General features: G+C 38.2%; 1 protein-coding gene across 4 annotated transcripts in view; it reads left to right on the forward strand.

Annotated features, from left to right (window-relative positions):
* Positions 1 to 9194, forward strand: part of SUCO (SUN domain containing ossification factor) — an 85301-nt gene extending 76107 nt beyond the window's left edge. For all 4 annotated transcript variants that reach the window (XM_070591062.1, XM_070591063.1, XM_070591065.1 and 1 more), the window contains 2 exons: positions 6022 to 6077; positions 7167 to 9194. In XM_070591062.1, coding sequence (XP_070447163.1) covers positions 6022 to 6077; positions 7167 to 7610 — 500 coding nt within the window. In that variant the 3' untranslated portion in view covers positions 7611 to 9194. The remainder of the gene's footprint in view (positions 1 to 6021; positions 6078 to 7166) is intronic.
* The last annotated feature ends 10492 nt before the right edge of the window (positions 9195 to 19686 follow it).

Consider the following 19686-nt stretch of genomic DNA (forward strand, 5'->3'; position numbering starts at 1 on the left):
CAGTTTTTGGAAGCATTTCAGGCAGATTAATATTAATTCTTCTTTAAGAGTTTGGTAGAATTCTCTGGTGGAGCCATCTGGTCCTGCACTTTTCTTTGTTGAGAGGTTTTTGATTTCTGATTCAATCTCCCTGTTACTGGTCTGTTCATATTTTCTATTTCTTCATGATTTGGTCTTGGTAAGTCTGTGTTTCTAGGAATTTATCTATTTCTTCTAGGTTTCCAATTTGTTGGAGTACAGTTGTTCATAGTAGTCTCTTATAATCCTTTTTATTTCTGTGGCATTGGTTGTAATTCCTCATGTCTTTATATAAAGGTTAGTACTTTGTACAAAGTTGATATCTATTAATACATTTGGCAAATTATATAATCTCCTACCTCTTAAGCATTTGAGGTTGTGTAATAGGTGGACTTAGATGATCTATGTTGTAATAACTTAAATTATTTAATTCATTATAAGCTTTCTTAGTGTCCTCCCTCTCTCTCTTCACATTTATACTTTGATTTGCAACTCTGTCACTTTGGTTGACCAGCCAGGTGGGCCAAAATTGTTTTTATTTTTTTTGTAACACATTTTTATTGTGAAATATAAGTGAAATTCAAAAATTACATAAAACTAAAATGTACAACTTGTCAAGTGATTACAAAGTGAACACCTGTGTAACTAACACCCAGATCAAGAGGTTGAACAAGGCCAGCATGGCACTCTTGGTATTGCTCCTCCCAGAAGTAACTATCTTCACTTTTGAAATAATCATATTCTTGATTTTCTTAATAGTTTTACCATCACCGTTTGGATTCCTCAACAATATAATTTGATTCTTGCCTGGTATCGAGCTTTTGATAAATAGAGTCATAGCATATGTATTCTTTTTTATCTTCTTTCTTTTGGCATTCTATTTGTAAGATTCGTATACATAATTTCATTCCATTTTCAATATTGTATAGTATTTCAGCAACTGACTAAATACCACTGTATTTATCCATTCTACGGTTACTTACAGTTGGGGCTATTTCAAATTATACTGCTGTAAACATTTCTTTGTACGCTGGAATAGTCGCATGTGTTTCTCTAGGAATACTACCTAGATGTAAAATTCCTGGGTCGTAGGGTATGCTTATCTGCAAGTTAGAAGATGATGACCAGCTTCCAAAGTGGTCATATCAGTGTATGCTTCCTCCAGTACTGTGAGAATTTCCACTCTACATTCTTGCCAACAAACACTTAGAAATGTCAAGTTTTAAAGTATTTGTTAACCTCATTGCAGTTGTAGTTTGCATTTACCTGATTACTAATTTTAATTAGTCTTTTAAAAAGAAGCTTTTAATGTAATCAAATCTATGAATTTTTTTTTCTGTATGGTTAGTGCTTTTTATCTCTTGTTTAAACAGAATTTTTTACTCCAAGTTTATGGATGATATTCTCTTATATTTTCTTTTAAATGTTTACTTTGGCTTTTATTTTTAGGTCCTTAATCTACCTGGAATGGATGTTTTTGTATATGGTGTTAGGTAGGGGTTCCTGTATAAACTTTTATACTTTCAGTTGTTTCAGGTTTCCTGGCTATTATTGGCTCCTTATGTTTCTAAATAAATTTAGAGTAATCTATTAAATGTTTCATTAAAGAAAAGTATTAGCGTTTTTATTGAGATTACTTTGACTCTACATATCAGTTTGAGACCAACATAGCGTATCTCTGTTTACTCCAAAAAAGTCAAACTTTTGAGAGTTTTATTCCTAGAATATTTTTTGATGCTGTTCTGAATGATATCTTGTGTGTGTGCACACGCGCATGTGTGTTTTTTGCTCATATGTAGAAATACAATAGATTTTGTGCTGTTGAGGTTAGCTGTGTGCTTGCTGATAATCTACTTGCTGGATCTGTCCGTTTCTAATAGAGGGCTATTAAAGTCCCAGCTATTATAGTAGATTCGTGTGTTTCTTCTTGCAGTTGTATCATTTTTTCCTTGTATATTTTGACACTTTGTTGTGAGGCAGATGCACATTAAGGATTATTATCCCTTCTTGGAATATTGACCCTTTATCATTATGAAATGCCTCTCTTTATCCCTGATAAATTTCCTTGCTCTGAAGTCTGCTCTGTGAAATTAGTATACCTACTACTGCTTTCTTTTTATTTGTGTTAGCATGGTACATCTTTCTTCATTCCTATCCTTTTAATTGTTATATGTATTTATATTTAAAGTGTGTTTCTTGTAAACAACGTGAATTGAGTCTTGTTTATTGATCCACTTGTAGAATCTCTGTCTTTATATTGGTGTATTTAGAGCATTGATGCTTAAAGTGATTATTGATACAGTTGATTAATATCTACCACATTTGTTACTGTTTTCTATTTGTTACCCTTGTTGTTTGTTTCTGTTTTTGTCTTCCACACTTTTTCGCCATTTGTGGTTTTAATTGAGCATTGTATGCAATTCCATTTTTCTCCTTTTATAGCATATACTATGTATACTTCTTTTTTTACTTTTTTTTAGTGGTTGCCCTAGAATTTGCAATATACGTTAATCCAAGTAATCCAACATAATCCAAGTCTACTTTCAAATGACATACTGCTGCATGGCTAGTGCAGATATTTTATAACAAAATATTTCTAATCCCTCCCTTCCATCTCTTGTATCATTGCTGTCATTCTTTTTACTTCTACAGAAGCATAAGGTACATAAACATACTCGAATACATTGTTGCTATTGTTATGAATGAACTGTTATCTGTTAGATCATTTAAGAATAAGAAAAATAAAAGTTTTTATTTTACCTTATTTCTTCTCTGATGATTTTCCTTTCTTTATGTAGATCTGAGTTTCTGACCTACATCATTTTCCTCCTTTCTGAAGAACTTCTTTTAATATTTCTTGCAAGGCAGTTCTACTGGTAACAGATTCCCTCAGTTTTTGCTTGTCTGACAAAGTCTTTATTTCTCTTTCACTTTTGAAGGATAATTTCTTAGGATACAGGATTCTTGATTTTTTTTTTTTTCCTCACAACACTTTAAATATTTCACTCCACTCTCTTCTTGCTTGCATGGTTTCTGAGGAGAAGTCAGATGTAATTCTTATCTCTGTTCTTCTATAGGTAAGGTATGTTTTTCTTCTGGCTTTTTTCAAAATTTTCTCTTTATCTTTGATGTTTTGAAGTTTGTACATGATATGCTTAGGTGTAGCATTTTGGGCATTTATTCTGCTTGGTGTTCTCTGAGCTTCCTGGATTTGTATTTTGGTGTCTGACTTTTAATTTGGGGAAATTTTAAGTTATTTTACTTCAAATATTGCTTCTGTTCCTTTCTCTCTTTCTTCTCCTTCTGGTATTCTCATTACACATGTTATACCTTTTGTAGTCATTCTGTGGTTTTGGACATTCAGTTCTGGGTTGTTTTGGTTTCCCATCTTTTTTCTCTTTGCTTTTTAGTTTGTATTGTCGTATCCTCAAGCCTAGTGATTCTTTCTCAGCTCTGTCCAGTCTACTAATGAACTTATCAAAGGTGTCTCTAGAATTTCTTTTTGGTACTTTTTTAGAATTTCTTTGCTAACATTGTCCATCTGTTCTTGCATATTGTCTGCTTTCTCCATTAAAGCCCTTAGCATATTAATCATAGTTTTTAAAAATTCCTGGTCTGATAATTCCAACATTCCTGCCATATCTAACTCTAGTTCTAATGCTTGTTTAATCTCTTCAAACTGTGTTTTTTGCCTGTTTTTATGCCTTGTAATTTTTTTGTTGAAGGGGGGACATGACTTATTCGGTAAAAAGAACTGCGGTAAACAGATCTTTAGTAATGTGGTGGTGAGGTGTGGTGGTAGAGGAAGTGTTTATCGTCCTATGATTAGGTCTCAGTCCATTGGTGGACTTGTGTCCCTGACTGTGAACTTCACCAGTGCCTCTCAGGTTTCCCCTTCCCCCACGCAGGTTAGGCTCCAGTAAATCCCCAGCAGGTTAAGAGTCTGGTAAAATACTTTCTCCTAAAGGCGGGCCTTGTTAAGAAGAACAGAATGCTCTGGAGTATTTCAAAATGGTGAGGGCCTGGTGGATCTCCTGGAGGTAAAACTCAACAAAGTGTGGGGCCCCCTTATGACTGGGTTCCCCTTGGAGTTTTTACTCACAGCCTGTCCGCACTCAGTGTCCAGCAGTTTGTCAGTTACAGTTTAGGTTTTCGTACCCAGTCACTGGTTCCTGCAGAGGGTTCTGCCCGGCTAATGATTCACAATGTCTGCCTGCTTGTCTCCAGGTCTGGGGACAGCAGTTTGCCTTGTGACCTCATTTTTCTGACCTAAGAAGAGTTGATTTTTGGTTTGTTTAGTTTTTCACTTGTTAGGACAGAGTGACAACTTTTAAGCTTTTTTCATGCCAAACTGGAAACTGGAAGTCCCTAGGTTTTTATATTGATTTTATATACTGCAATATTGTTTTACTCAAATAGTTCATTTGTAGGTTATTTTGGTTACCTTTGTGTGCTAGGCCTTCTCTTTGAAAAATTTTTTGTAGAGATCATTTTAGGGGCTAGAATGTAGGTCCTTATTCCAGAGAATATTTGTGTTTGCTTTACATTCAGAAATACTTTACATTCATGGCTTGAGGTCTGTTGGACCACCTGGTGATGGGAATTTGGACTGTAAGTCCCTGCATGGGTTCATTCTTTCCCTGAGGATATAGGCCTTTGGAGTCCCAGCTTACTGTGTGGAGAGAGAGGGTATCTTATTAGACTAGTACTTTGGATGGGCCTTGAGGTTTGACTTTTGATCCATTCCCTTATGATACGATCAGAACTAAACATCACATATTCCTGAATTGACAAATGCTCTCAGGACAAAAATGACTTTTGTGTTCCACTTGACTGTCTGGATTCATACTTTTCCTTCAGTTTTGGCTTAGAGATTGCTTACTTAATCTTGGCAGATCTTCAATGTTTTTAGTGATTAAAAAAAAAAAAAACCCATTGTATTTAGTTGCTTTCAGTGGAGAAGTTGATCTGAATAATATTAACCACCATTCCCAGAAGTAGATTTCATGTTTTTTGAAAGCAGTGAGTGAGATTAGTAATCTCATAGAAATGACTATTTAAAGGAATGTTTGGATATTTTTATGTATTTGATGGCTTTCTTGACAAATTTCTAGGACATAATGTAAAACATTGTAATTAATTGAATCATGTTGTTAGTAAATTTCCAATATATGAAGTTTTATAGTGAAGTTACTACTTAAAAACTTCTGCCTCTGTCAAGACCATAAATCCTTTATTTTTAATGGATTGAATAGGACTAAAGTCTCATAGCTCCCCTTTTATATTTACCTTGTCAGTATAGGGGTGGCATAGGGCTGTTTTGAATGTATTTAAAGTAATGCAATCTTAGAAACCTAAAACTAATATTTCTAATTTACTCACTGTGCCAGAAGTGTTGATTCATTATTACTTTGTCATTTATATTGCATGTTCAAGTGGTTTTTTGATTTTGGACTTCATAGCTTTGATCATAGTAAATCATAGTAAAAAACAATTGGAAAAGACTTCTTCAACCTCTGTTTGTGTGTATGTTCCTCTAACTGGCTTTCAGATGTGGTCACAACAGCTGGTTGCACATTATTAACCCACGTTTACAACACAGTGTAGAGTTTAGTCTTTTAGGGAAATATTCATACCATCTGTAGATTTGGTATTAACCTAACCCATAATGTTATTTCTCATCAGGTAAGAGGGTAGGGCTGGGCCCAAAGTAGGATCCTTGCTGTTTTGGCTGGTAGCCACCTGTTAGATAAAAACTTAGGGAATTTATTTGAAGGTGACCAATTGAGCCCAAGATAAGAATAGTACCATTTCCCACCTTGCTGCCTTTGGCTTACTAATTTAATAATGTATAAATATATGGTTAACCTGGTGTAAATATAAATTCATTGGTTCTATTAGGAAGATAATCACTAAGGGATAATATGATATTTTGTAGTGTTTAATCATAGCATAATCTACTTTACATTTTACATCTGCTTTTTATTTTTTCTTACTTTATAGTAGACCCAAATGATTTGTACATCGTAGAACCCCTCAAGTTCTCTCCAGAAAAAAAGGTAATATTTTGTTTCTTTTTAAGTGTATTGGTGTGTTATGTGGTGGTACATGAAGAAATAGGTTGAAAGGTTTAATAAAACCTTCAGGCGGTCCTTAAACTTACTATTTATTTTCAGTCATGGTAATGATATAAATAAATGTTTACAGGAGTCAGCAAACTACGAAAAAGAGGCCACAGACCTCTTTTGTATGGGCCTGTTTTTAAACAGGCCATTTTGTATGGCCTGTTTTGTATGGGCCATTTTTAAAGAGCTGTAAAATAAAAAAGAATATTCAAGAGAGGCAGTATGTGGCCTGTGAAGCCTAAAATATTTACTGTCTGACCCTTTACAGAAGCAGCTTGCTGATCCCTGGCTGATAGTCATTATTTATCATCAGTGCATGTCAGGCACAGTGTGTGCACTATTTCTGTGATCTTCACAACAACCTGAAGAGGATGTTATCCCCATTTTTTAAGTGAGAAAACGGAAACTCAGAGAGTGTGTGTCTTCTTTAAATGACCCATTAAATAGGTGGCAAAGGGCAGAATGTACTTAGGTTTTTCTGATTACAAAGTCTGTGCCTTTTCCATTTTGCCTCTCAGAGTAAGTTGTGCTCATTTTGATTAAAGGTAATTGTCTCTCGGTGAAAGAACTTGGGCTTTAGAGTCAGGTAGCCCAGGATTCAATCCCAACTTGGCCACTTCACTACATTGTAACTTGCGCAGGGAACCAAACCTGTGAACCTTGGCTTTCTCCTTTAGTAACCAGGGATAAAATACTCACCTTTCAGAGTTAGCAAGTAAGATACACATGAAAGGAACTAGTGTAGTATCTGGCACATGATAGGTATTCAGATGTTAGTTATCACGCTTAAATCTGTGTTCAGAGGTGGCAGATAAGTAAAGCGTTTTGATTGAGTAGTGTTTACAAACTCGGAGGGTAATGATGGTGTCTACACAGAACATAACAGTGTGTTATGCTGTTCCTAATACTGTGTAACTTGTCGCCAGGAGGTGGCACTTTCCTCCATTAGCTCAGCTCTCTAGATGTTTGCTTAAGTAACTACCGGAGGTCTAATTCCCACCCTTTGTTTTACTTGTGTGATAGAAGAAACGCTGCAAGTACAAAACTGAAAAAATTGAGACCATAAAGCCAGCAGATCGATTGCACCCCATAGCCAATGGAGACATAAGAGGAAGGAAGCCCTTTACGAACCAGAGAGACTTTTCTAATATGGGAGAGGTTTATCACTCTTCCTATAAGGGTCCTCCATCGGAAGGAAGCTCAGAAACTTCATCACAGTCAGAAGAGTCTTATTTTTGTGGCATTTCAGCTTGCACAAGTCTGTGCAATGGACAGTCTCAAAAGACAAAAACTGAGAAGAGGGCTTTAAAACGACGGCGATCTAAAGTCCAAGACCAAGGGAAACTGATAAAAACTCTAATACAGACTAAGTCAGGATCATTGCCGAGCCTGCATGACATAATCAAAGGAAACAAAGAGATCACCGTGGGAACATTTGGTGTTACAGCGGTATCGGGACATATCTGAAATTAATCAACCTTTTCGTACCGGGGACTTTTATGTTGTTCTCTGAAGAACAGTCTGTGGTATTTGAAGGGTTTGGGGGAGGGAGAAAATATTAATGGAAAAAGTATTCAGAAATTATGGTTTCTGCCTTTTTAAAAAGTAGGTGGGATTGTGTCAATCTTGGTTAATGAGCTGCAGTTTTACAAGGCTGATCACTTCCTACGAGGCCAATGGTAGACATTTTATAAAGATGTTTTTCACAGATTAATCACTGGGACAGAAGTAATTTGGAAGCCCGGTTCCTGGGGTGGGATAGGAATGAAAGGCTAAACCTCTTCCTTTAGCTTTGTTCCTGTTTCTCGCACCTTCCCATATTTATGTGCCTTTTGTCTATTTATAATGCCACTGGAAGAGGAGGGGGAACTTTTTCTGTCATTTGATTTCTTTTATAAACTTTGTTAGTTTTTGAAGCTGCAAACACTACAAGGCTTTAAGGTGATCTGTGCCTGATGTTCAGTAATGTGGGTCAGACAGTGTAAGGGTCCTAAAGACTTGCCCACCAGACCTCTGTTTAGCAAACTCACTTGAAACAAACACTTGCTGGAATTTTAAAATCTATTCTTTTAGGTAAGTGGTGACACTATTAATGTTATTTTCATATAACTTATTCACTCTAGTTTTCTTTAGTTACTAACTCAATGAGAAAAGAACTACAGGATCTTTTCTTGCAAGTGACTGGTATTTACAAATAAATTTTTGATAAATTCACCTTTTAGACACATTTAATCACTGGTAAAGGTTTTCTTTAGCTACATTACATTTCAGACATTCATAATAAGTGCTAATCCTCCAGATTTTAGATAATTGTTTTGTTACTATAAAAAATTTGAGGGTTTGTCACGGTGGTCTGGGTCTCATATGATATAATCACTGCCTACGTACATATGCATAGAACCAGCTAGTGAGTTTGTCAGGCCTTGTCTAACTGGTCAAGTCTAAAGGGATTATTATTCCTCAATGTTTGCTTTGTGTTGGCTACACATGTGCAAAGGTGTACGTGTGTGATGTCAATGTGTCTGTCTCATTTTGTCTTTTTTTCTTTTAAAATAATTGGCAGCAACTATGTTTGAATAAAATGATTTCTTAGTATGTCTTTGTACAGTAATGAGTGAAAGTGGAAAGTTTCTTTTTGAAAGGGAGAGAATTGACCATTTTGTATTATAAGATTTACGTTATAACTTATTGAGCACTTTTAGTAATTGTTTTTAAACTTGTCTAATACCTTTCTGGAGGTATTGTTTGTAATGTGATTTATTTAAAGCCTTTTCTGTTTGTTTAAGTTGCTGCTTTCAGTTAACAGTATGTTTTAGATGATTAATTTTTTTTCCAGTCTGTACAATTAGCCATTGAGAGCAAGAGGGCCTGATTGTATAGAAACCCATTGAAAAGAGGTCCAGATGAGAGCAGAGGTTGAGCGGGAAGTTACACCATCTGTGTGCAGCATCCAATGTTGTGGAAAGACGACTTTCAGTATGTAACTACGGAGCTGTAGTGCCATTAGAAACTGTGAATTTCCAAATAAATCTGAACACTTGTCTTTATTAATTACTGGCTCTTCTGTTCTTTGAAAGAGAACTTACAAACTTGTTACTCTGAACGTAGATTTAAATTTTTGCCATTTGCAGCAGCATCCCATTAAATAATTGGTCACATTTTAGCTAACTACAAACTTTCACATAAACGTTTTGTCCCCTATACAATCATAATTTTACCATTTCAGACACTAAAATGAGAGTTTCGAATATTTAGTAGAATAACGTGTGCGTGCTTTTCTCTTTTAGGTGCCATATTTAAGGCTACTAATTTTTAATTTTTTCCATATCTAAATAGAGCATAACATTTTACAATTTGGGATCTGTTTTTCCTCTGAGATTATACCTACGTGAGGAAAAGAAAGTGACAGTTCTTGTCAGTAGTGGACTTGGGCCTGGTGAGCAGCAAAGCTACATATAGTTAATAGGCTTGCACTGTTCCTGGATAGCCTCATTTTATTTCTTCTTGTAATGTTAAGTAAAGCATTAAAATAGTATGAAGTAAGAGGAAACAGATCAGTGAGAGCAAGGGTACAAAGTAAAACAGTTCTTTTAATTGCGTCTTTAAAAATATCGTTACACATACGTATAATTTGAGGAATTAAGTGGTTGTATGAGGTTGTACCGAAAAACAGCCATTCTCTCTCCTCTCCTGCTACACAGCCCGCCCCCCCAACCCCCTGGAATTCTTGCTCCCTAGCAGCAACTGTTTTCAACTCTGTCTCCAATTACTGTGCTTATTTTGCCACTTATTAATTTTCCAGTTTTAGATGTGTCCCCAGTATAAATGTATAAACTTGTAGGCATGAAGATGAAATAGATATAAACATTTGTTAACCCAGTTGAACAAATCTATTTAAGATCATAGTATATTAAGTAACTTGTCAATTTAGAAATACTGCTTTTAACTCTCCATTTCATGGAACAACAAAAACCTCGTGATTTTACCCAACTTCTTAATTTGAAAAATTTCAAATCCATAGAAATGTTGAACACTCATGAACCTTTACCCAGATTCAACAGTTAACATTTTTAGGTGTTCTGTATATATGTTGACACACACACACACAATAAACACTGTTTTTTTGTGAACCATCTGAAAGTTAGTTGGGACACCCCTAAATACTTAAGCATGTGTTTTCTAAGAAGAATGATGTTCACCTTCATGACCACAATACTAGTATGATGCCTAAGAGCGGGAATAATTCCGTAATATCTAATACACAATCCATTGTCAGATTTCTCCAGTTGTCCTCATGCGTACAGTTTTTTTTTGGTTCAAGGTCAAGTCAAGACAATCAATACAACATATGGTTATATTATTTATTTAGGTTCTTTAAAAGAATTCAAATTGCTTTATGACTTTGCATGTCTACTGTTTGTAAGAGCCATCCTTACTTTCTCTGTATCGTGACAGTTTTAGTGTACGGGCTACCAAAGTGGGCACTAAGAGCTTTTTTGTGATGGGTTGATACTGTCACTGTAAATTTTATCCTAATCCACAAGTATTCATTTATAACACATTAGGACATTTCCAAAAATATCCTATTGGAGCATGTCTTCATGACCTCCACATTATACTCCACATTAATTCGTTATTTTCAAAATGAATCTTTAGAATATTTGTTTACAACAGAGTTCATCACTTGTGATTGTAAGGTCACACACCCTGACTATGAACTTTGTGTTCTGTTTTTTTAACAAATCAGCTATTAAAATCCAAGCAAATGCATTCTGTTAAAACACTCATAAAATAAATGTCTATTTGAGCTAGCATAAGCATTTGTGATTTTTAAGTGAATAGGGGTAAAAAGTTTTAAACCCACGATGGTTTAAAATAATTCCCCAGGCAGGTGGTGTACTATACGATTTAAGAGCAGGTGTTTTCAAGTCAGACTGCCTGGGTTCATGTTTGCTGTCTGCCTCTTACTGAGTGTGGCACTGGACAAATCACAGTCAGTCTTACTAAGCCTCAGATTTCTCACCTCAGATAGGAATATTAGTACCTACTTGAAAGTATCATCGTGAGGATCAAGTATGCTAATACATGTAAAACTATCATGTGCCCAGCATAGAGCACACAATGTTAGCTGTTAACGTTTGGATGCTCAGAGTTCGATCTTATCCCTGGTCTCTGAGCATCTACCAACAGGGGTCAAGAAAGGAGCTCATGTTTGGTGTAAGACTGTCTTCTCCAGCCTCAGTCTACACCACTGTTAGCAAGGTGAGCAGGGAGTTTTGAGCCCAATGCACTCTGAGTAAGACCATCCCTCAGTGCTTCCATCACAAGGGTCAATAAGCCACTCCAGAACTCTGTAGGGCTCCCAGAAAGACCTTGCAACCCCTTTCTACTCCTCAATGTGAGGTCTTGTCACAACTTTCTGCTTCAAAACCGTTAAGGCAAATTTCCTATGCCCTTGATTTCCGTTAATTTTATCAGCACAAGAAGCCCTGTTTGGCTCTTCCCATCCTTTCTGGATCCATATTCCCTCACCAACTCCTAAAACATGTCCACTGTACCCTCAGGAACTCAAAACCTATCATCAGTAAAATTCTCTAGATCTGTAACTTCTCTTAGCCTTCCTTTCACCTCCTTGTTCTAGTTGAAACTACTTGTCTTGAACTTTTTAGGAGGTTGCTTTTTTCTTCCACACCAGTTAGACCGGTAGGCCTGGAGATAGACAACATGGTCTCCGTAAGCTACAGTGCCCTAAAATTCCTCACTTTGAATCTTGTATCGACAACTTATCCATCCACTATTTCTCCTTGTTCCAAATGAACCCCTGTTTTCTCTCAGCCCTCTCATCTTCATTCTTGGGATCACTGTCAATCCAGTACTGCTTATGTCATAATTCTTAATGATTTCAATGTCTACCTTACGTTATTTTTTCTAGTTTCTCTGTTAACTTCCATCTCTTCTCCAAGGATCTTGTTCTTCAGCATGTATCAGCCACTTACTCCCATGATTGAATCCTAGTTTTTGTCATTGCTAATATCTGTAATCCTTAATATCAATTTTAAGCATCCAGTTCTGGCCACCAACTCCTATTTTTCTAGCTCATGCCCCCTCACACCCTAACTCTAACAATTCTTTGATCTCACTCAATCCTACAGTCCATTGGTCGTACCACTTTTGCTCTGTCCCTCACTCCCTTGAAGTCTTTACTCCTCTTCTCACCTAGCTTGAATTCTGTGGTCAATCCTTAAAATTGCTCCTTGGCATACACCTTCAACTTCCTTGCCCTTCTCTTGCCGTGATGTACTAGCTAGGCAAAAGCGCAACACTGGTTAAATTCAATTCTCTGCCTACTGCACATTTGCATCCTACAGCAGACCAGGGAGCATCGCCATGACCGTTCTCATTTCAGTTCCTGATTATTGATCTCAAGTAGGCCCCTTACTGCTGCAGGCAATCATAGTACGTTTTCCTGTTCGTTTCTTGATTCTCCTCAACTATTTCAAACTTTCTTCTCAAAATGCCATCTCTCACGTCCTTACTCTTAGCTGATGACCTTCTTATTTCACTGAGAACGTATAGAAGTAATCAAAGACCTTCTCACAAGCTCCCATCTCAGTATCCATGTGACCTGTCTTTCCTCCTGTTAGTTTAGATGAACTGTCTCCTCCTTAAAGCCAGTGCTCTGTTGGTGGACTGGATTTCATGCCTAATTTAACCTTTCTGAGGACATTGCTTCATTTTTTTCTGTTCTGCACCATTGTTTTTTTCCCCTTTCAAATAGATCACTCTTATCAACATACTAACATACTGTTACTCCCTCCTGTTATTAACCTTCTTGGCCCCACTTCTCGCTCCAGCTGCTGCCTATTTCTCTTCTCTGCTTTACAGCAAAACTTGAAAGAGATGTCTACCCTCACCATCATCAATTTCTCACTGTTCTTGCTTGAACTCAATCCACTCAGACTATCGACCTCATTACTCTACTGAAAACTGCCCTTGTTGTGAGCATCAGTGATCTCATATTGCTAAAACCAGTGAACAATCCTCAATTCTCATCTTATTCGACCCATCAGCAGCATTTAACTCAGTTGATCACTCCCTTCCTGCAACACTTTCTTTACTCGTCTTCAGGGGGCACTGCAGTTTCCCTTCTACAACAATGGCCACTCCTTTTTGGTTTCTTGCTCTTCTCCTCTCTTGTCCTCTCATTGCTAGATTGCCCCAAGGCTCAATTCTGCCATCTCTAGTCCATATTCACCCACTTCCTGTGCTGAGTACTCCTGTTTTTATGACTCGGTTCCAGGATTTTCTACTCCATTCTGTTGGAGCCCAGGGCTGGCCACCCCAAAATATTCCACAATAGCGTATTGATTATTTTGAATTAAAGTTACTTGTTTTGACTTAAAGTTTTGACTCTCCACCCTCTGTTCCCCCTCAAAGCAGGAAAGAAATCTCCCATGTGAAAGTCACCCTACCTGCACCAGGAAACAGAAACATCCTTAACCAACAGAGCTAAGGAATTCAAGGCCAAGAAGCCTGTATAAACAAACCTTGTTACTTTTAGTAATTTACTACCTCCAGCCTAAACTGTTTAAATTCCTCATTAATTAAGTACCCCAAATCTAAGTTTCTTTGTCCTGTCATTTCCTCACAAATTTATTGTTTCTTTGTATAGAGATATATAAACTGCCTGCTTTGCTCACTCTTGAAGCATAATTAACATGATGTCCCATGTGCACGTATTAAATTGGTTTTTGCTGCTGTTAATCTGGTCTTGTATCAGGTTTATTATTAGTCCAGCCAGAACTCAAGTGAGGATCAATTCCATTGATGTTTCTGTCTTTTGCTGAGCCAATGATTTGTTTTCATTATCACATTTATCTCTTTAAAAACGTTCACAGTAGTTTTCTATATCTGAGTGAATATGTTAAGAATTACTTTGTCAAATTCCTCGAATTTCCCTTTGAACTTTTGTTTATAATTTTATTAAATCAATGAATTAATTTGTAGAGAAATGTTGATTTTACAATATTGAGTTTTCCTATCCAGGAATATAGTACATCTCCACTTATTCAAGTCTTCTTGGTGGTGTAATTCTCTTCATAGAAATCCTGTAATTTGTATTAAGTTTACTGCTTAGAGTTTTGTTGTTATTGTTGCTATTGTGAGTGGGGCTTCCCCACTCTCAATATGTTTCCCAATGAGTTTTTGAAAGTATGAAGAAAAGATAGAAATTTTATTTAAATATATTTTATAACAATACATTTAATGATATAATTTATAAAATGACACAATTTATGTAAAATAGACATATATATTTACCTTCTCCTATAGCTTTACAGGCATTTTAGTGAAATATTGGGAGATGCTGCCTCTGAGATTAACAGCCAGAGGCCGCTTACCTACATGACTCCTAAGGAGTTACTGCCAACCCTCACAGAAGGACACCTAGTGTATTTCTGGGGGTAACGGCGCACTGGCCATTTCAAGGGATCTAAGGAAAGGTCTGGGCCTGTAGAGAAGTACTGAGCTGACATTTCTTACAAAAGTTGTGAATTATTAAGTTTAATATATTTAACAAGCGGAAACAGATGTAATCCTAAAAGCAACAATTTCATTTACCTGTTTGGTGAGGCTAACTCTGTCCTTGATCCTAGATAAAAAATTAGACAGATCTCATCATTTCTCTGGGCACTTTAAATTACAAAAGGCAGTCTCAAATTACCGTTTAGAATGCCCAGTCCCATATCATAGGCAAAGCTTCCAATTTCATTCAAATTTAGAGCTACTCTCCTGCTCCCAGGTAAGACATGAGGTAGGTGAGAAGCCTGTGTGAAAGGAGCATAGCTGGCGTCTTCTGTCTCCTTTTTCCACTCCGTCCGTCCCCCTCAGCTTGCTAACTGAAGTTTCAGGCACCTCCAGCATTGGAACGAAGGAAAGGAGAGGTAGAGGGAGCAAGAAAACTCTTACTGGACTGGTACTGTTGGTGGCTTCAGACTCTGCATCTGGCAGGCGTTTAAAGATGACCTTTCCCCTCATCGACGCTCTCGGGGGGTATTTTGGAGGAATCCCTTGCTGGGTTTTCTCCCTTGTGTTCCCTTGATATGGAAGAGATGCTAGTCTCTGAGCTATCAGTTATTCCTTTCCCAGCTCCTAGAAATCGAGCAATACTTCTAGCTTCTTTCTGCTGCTCCTTCAGGCATTTCCTCCATTCCTAATAGAGAACACTCAGTCCAACCCGTGCCAGGTGGCTCTTCTGTGTGGCCCATCTTTTGTCTACAGAAAACATGCATCCTTGGCCACAAATTCTGGGAATGCTGCCCAATCCCAACATGGTAGCACACCATCAGAGTAGTTCGCAAGCCAGTCTCTCAACTTTTTAATTTTCTGCTTGAGGTTCAGGCACAGGTCTATTGTGCTCCTTCTCTCCCTAACTCCAGGGAGCACGCACTCCTGGGGGAGGCGGTCTTATTCCTAGATCAGGGGTAAATCTTGGTTAGGTTAAGTCAATCATGGTAAATCCATTCTTCTTACCAGTGATTGGTTTAGGCATGGATATGTGGCAAAATTCTGGCCAGTGGCAAATGAAGAGAAATCTGATGAGAGAGGGGCTTCTGAGAAAACTTTCTTTTCTGTTAAAAAGCAAATTATAGTAAGAGATGGGCTTTTCCCCTCTGGACCACTTCTTGCCTGGATGATGTATGTAAATCTCTCACATAATGGGAGTCCATATGAGGAAAAGCTGACATGGTAAAGATGACGGAGTGGGAAAAGAAGTTGTTCAGGACATCACTCTAAGTCACTGAACCAACCCATCCCAGAGCCACCCCACAGGAACTCCCTGTTAAATGAAATAATAAATCCTTCTTGTATGTAAGCCATTCTCAGTGAGTTTTTGAGTTACTTATTGCCAAAAGCCTCCCATCTAATAGAATAATGCTTACTATGTGCCAAGCCTATGCTAAATCACTCTACAGTGTATACTCTTATTTAGCGATCTACATATGTAAGTGCTGGTATTGTCCCAGGCTTAAGACGAATAAACTGAAACACAGAGAGGGCACAAAGTAAGTAAGTGGAAGAGCAGGGATTCGAACCTGGCTGTCTGTGAGACTTCAATGCCTAAGCTCCTAACCACCAGGCTGTAATGCCTCCTGGTGGAGACATGAGGGATGCTTACCAAGAATGCCTGACAGAGAGAGAGCCCTCTGAGAAGCTCAGGAGCAGGCGGGGACCATTTGCAGAAGCACCACCTTCTGGCATTAGGCCGGTGGAACTCATCCCATAAAGTCCTTATTTGGTAGTCACAGCCTGGTGAGGCGGAGGACTCTGAAATGCATTAACTTTATACTCTCGACACCTATTTGGGACAGAATGTTGCACTTAGCATCTGTTCTCTCAGTACTACTTTTTAAAAAAGTTAGTTATCAGGAAAGTTCCAAAATTACATTTTCCACTAGTGCTTGAGGGGAGGAACCCTCACAATTCTCTTTGAACAGATTCTGAGTACCAAATTTCTTAATGGAAAAATAGTAAAAAATTTGAATTGGTCCATGGAATTGGGAGCCTGAAGTAAATTCATTAAGAGAAAAGATGCAATTTCCAAAAAAATGTGCCAAGAAGGCATGTAGCATAGAGTTACCAGATGAAAATATAGGAGTCCTTCTTTCAAAGCGGTATTTTGTTCAACGAGGTGAAATAAGTATTTAATGAGCTGTATTGACACGGCAGAGACTGCCACAGCCCTGAAACCGTAAGGGGTCAGGAAGTCCGCACAGTCCAGTTCTAAGAACCAGGCAGCAAAGAGGAGAAATGTACAGTATTTATGTCAACGGTAAAGAAAAGTCTGCTCCCCTAGGAGTAGGCAATCAGAATTCTTATTTATGGGGTTTATGGAACTTTAAAAGAGGAAATACAAAAATGACTCAAAATCCCCACATGAAAAAGAATATTGATTTGAGGGAGCACGAAATGCTAATGTTCATCACATCAAAGCGGCTTTACTTAAAAATAACAACTACCAGCACAGCAGAGAACGGAAACTGTGGCTCTCCTTTTCCCCCAAGAGTCTCTGATCTGCCCCCTGCAGCCCAGAGCACCCTTCACATGCATGGCACGAGCCCCACCCGGGCTTCATTAGCTCTGATCGGCGTGTCCCTAGGTATCCCAGAGTCACTGAGCTTGTCAAGCTGCTCAGAAATACCTGAAATATTTGCCACAGGGCTGTATTGCCTATCCCAGCCTAGCTCTGTCACACTGCTTTTCACCTAATTATAGTTACATCAAATAAATAAAACTGGGCATTTTAGAGTGTTTATGTTTCACCAGAGGAGAGACCAGCGTAGGGCCATCCCTCCTGTCTATTTGGTTGTAAAGATTAGGAAGCCTCTTGTGTATTATCAGGAGTGAGAGTCTGAGCCTGGCACTAACGAGGTCACCTTTAGTCAATCCTATGGTGATTCTGTAAACTGATCCACAAACTGTTGTTTATGACAAGGAAATAGCACATCCCTCTTGAAAAGTGGCTGTGGGTTTGCATTTCCATTCTCTAACGTTTATGAAAGAAGGGTCACATAACTAAAAGATAATCCAGCAAATGAAATTTAAGGAAATGATTTCCTGGCGTCAAGATTTTCACTGAGAAACATTAATTGCTAATATAGTTCATACTTCCAATAAGAGGAACTACAGACGCACCAACTTCCACTGGCAATTAGGTGAGCTGATTTCCCCCAAATCTATAATCTGCTGTCTTTCATCACACGTTTTATAGGTCCTAGAGCTCTTTCTCTGTGGAATCTAGTAACTGTTAGCAACTGATTTATTGCTCTCAGTTCAAAAACGGCCTAACAGAAGGTCTTTTATTGCCTGACCCATTTCAAAACTTTTCCTGAGTAGCACAACCCAGTCCTTTAAAATCCTCATAAGGGGTTGAGCGGTCCAGCAGGCCCAGTCCAGGTGCTGCAGGGTTGTGTCAAGTCTTCTCCCATTTTCTTTCATGGTGTGGGCTGAGAAGAAGAGAAGGTCAGGCCCACCTACCCCGCTGCCTCCGTCTGGGCCTGCTCCCATCTCCCGTGGGCACAGCTTGGACAAGTCTACCTGGGCGTGCGGCACCCACACACATGCTTGGCATGTGCTCGTGCCTTCCAAGAGAAAAAACACCATAACTTTCAGACAAAGACTTTCTAAATGCACATCTAGAAAAAAATGTTCTAACCATCTTCATCTCTCCACACACACCTCTATTCTAACATTTAATCATAATGTTATGATGACAACAATTTGCTTATAGGTCCACATCCACTCCTCCTTACTAGAACTGTGAGGTTCTTGTGAGATTGAAGTTCTGGAATAATGCCTAAAGGTATGTGTAGTTCAGCTAAAAGTCATGACTAATGTATTCCTCATTAAAGTCTCTTCTGAAACATCTTCATCTAGATTACTTTGCAGTTATGAAGCCTCCTGAAAAACAAGTGCAGATGCTTCAGGCAGAGCTGTTTTAAGTGTTACATTACGTGGGAAAAACAGTCCCCCATCTCAGGAACCTTGTAGTCTAGTGAGCAGGGGTAGATAAAGAAGAGCAGACAAATGACCATTCATATAATGTCATGTATAATTGCCCCAGGAATGGTCTGATGAAAAGCTATAGGAACAAGGAGGGTGTAATTTTGCCTGGCAAGGCAGATTTCACAGTCATTGCCTTTCGAGCTGTGTCCTGGAGAATGAGTGGAGTTTACCAGGCACTGGAAGCAGTGGTGATGGGCATTGTCGGGGAGGGTAGGAGTTCGGAGTGGGCATCAAGAGGGCATTTCATCCAGAAACAGCCCTAAAAAGCCCAAAGGCATAAAGTACAATAAGCTTCATAGCCATAGCTGGTTATTGACCAGATGGATTTCAATTTCTTTCCCAGGGCAAAGGTCACCAGTTTCTTGTATCTCCTCTTGGCTTTCTCGCATCATATGAAGATGCCATTGCGAGCCACTGTCATGAGCTTTTCTACTCATGGAGATTAATTAGTAGGTGAGGGGCCTCCAAACTACTATGTAGCCCTGTTGTGACCACAGGCTTATGTTTGAGATGATGGCAGGCTGGGATCAAGGAAGTAGTCTTTGGCTTTGATTATGGATCCTTAGGGGTCCTTGTTGGTTCTATTCTGGGCTAATCAAATAAATTAACTTCTGTTTCTAAAATCTATGGGCACCCTGGGAATTTTTAACCCCTTTTGGGCAAACGGTGGGGAAAAGTGAGTCACTTCCTCATTTTCTTCATTGTCTTTCTCCACAGAGGACATAGAAAAAAATCACAAAGTTAATATAAGAGAAAAATTTAGTTTTTAAATAGTAATCAGCATGGAAGAAACTAAAGATACAAATGATGAGGGAGATTGAGTTCAGAAGTCTGGCTCAAGGACAAAATCAATCCTAATAGGTATTTATCTCAGGCAAATCTTCCCCTTCCATTATGACTTTCCCTTACAGGAAAAAACTTTCACAGCAAAGAGGTAACCCACCTGGAGAAATTATTCTCCTTGAGTAACTCATGACTG

The sequence above is a fragment of the Equus przewalskii genome, chromosome 23, assembly GCF_037783145.1.
Source record: "Equus przewalskii isolate Varuska chromosome 23, EquPr2, whole genome shotgun sequence".
NCBI classification, from domain to species: domain Eukaryota; kingdom Metazoa; phylum Chordata; class Mammalia; order Perissodactyla; family Equidae; genus Equus; species Equus przewalskii.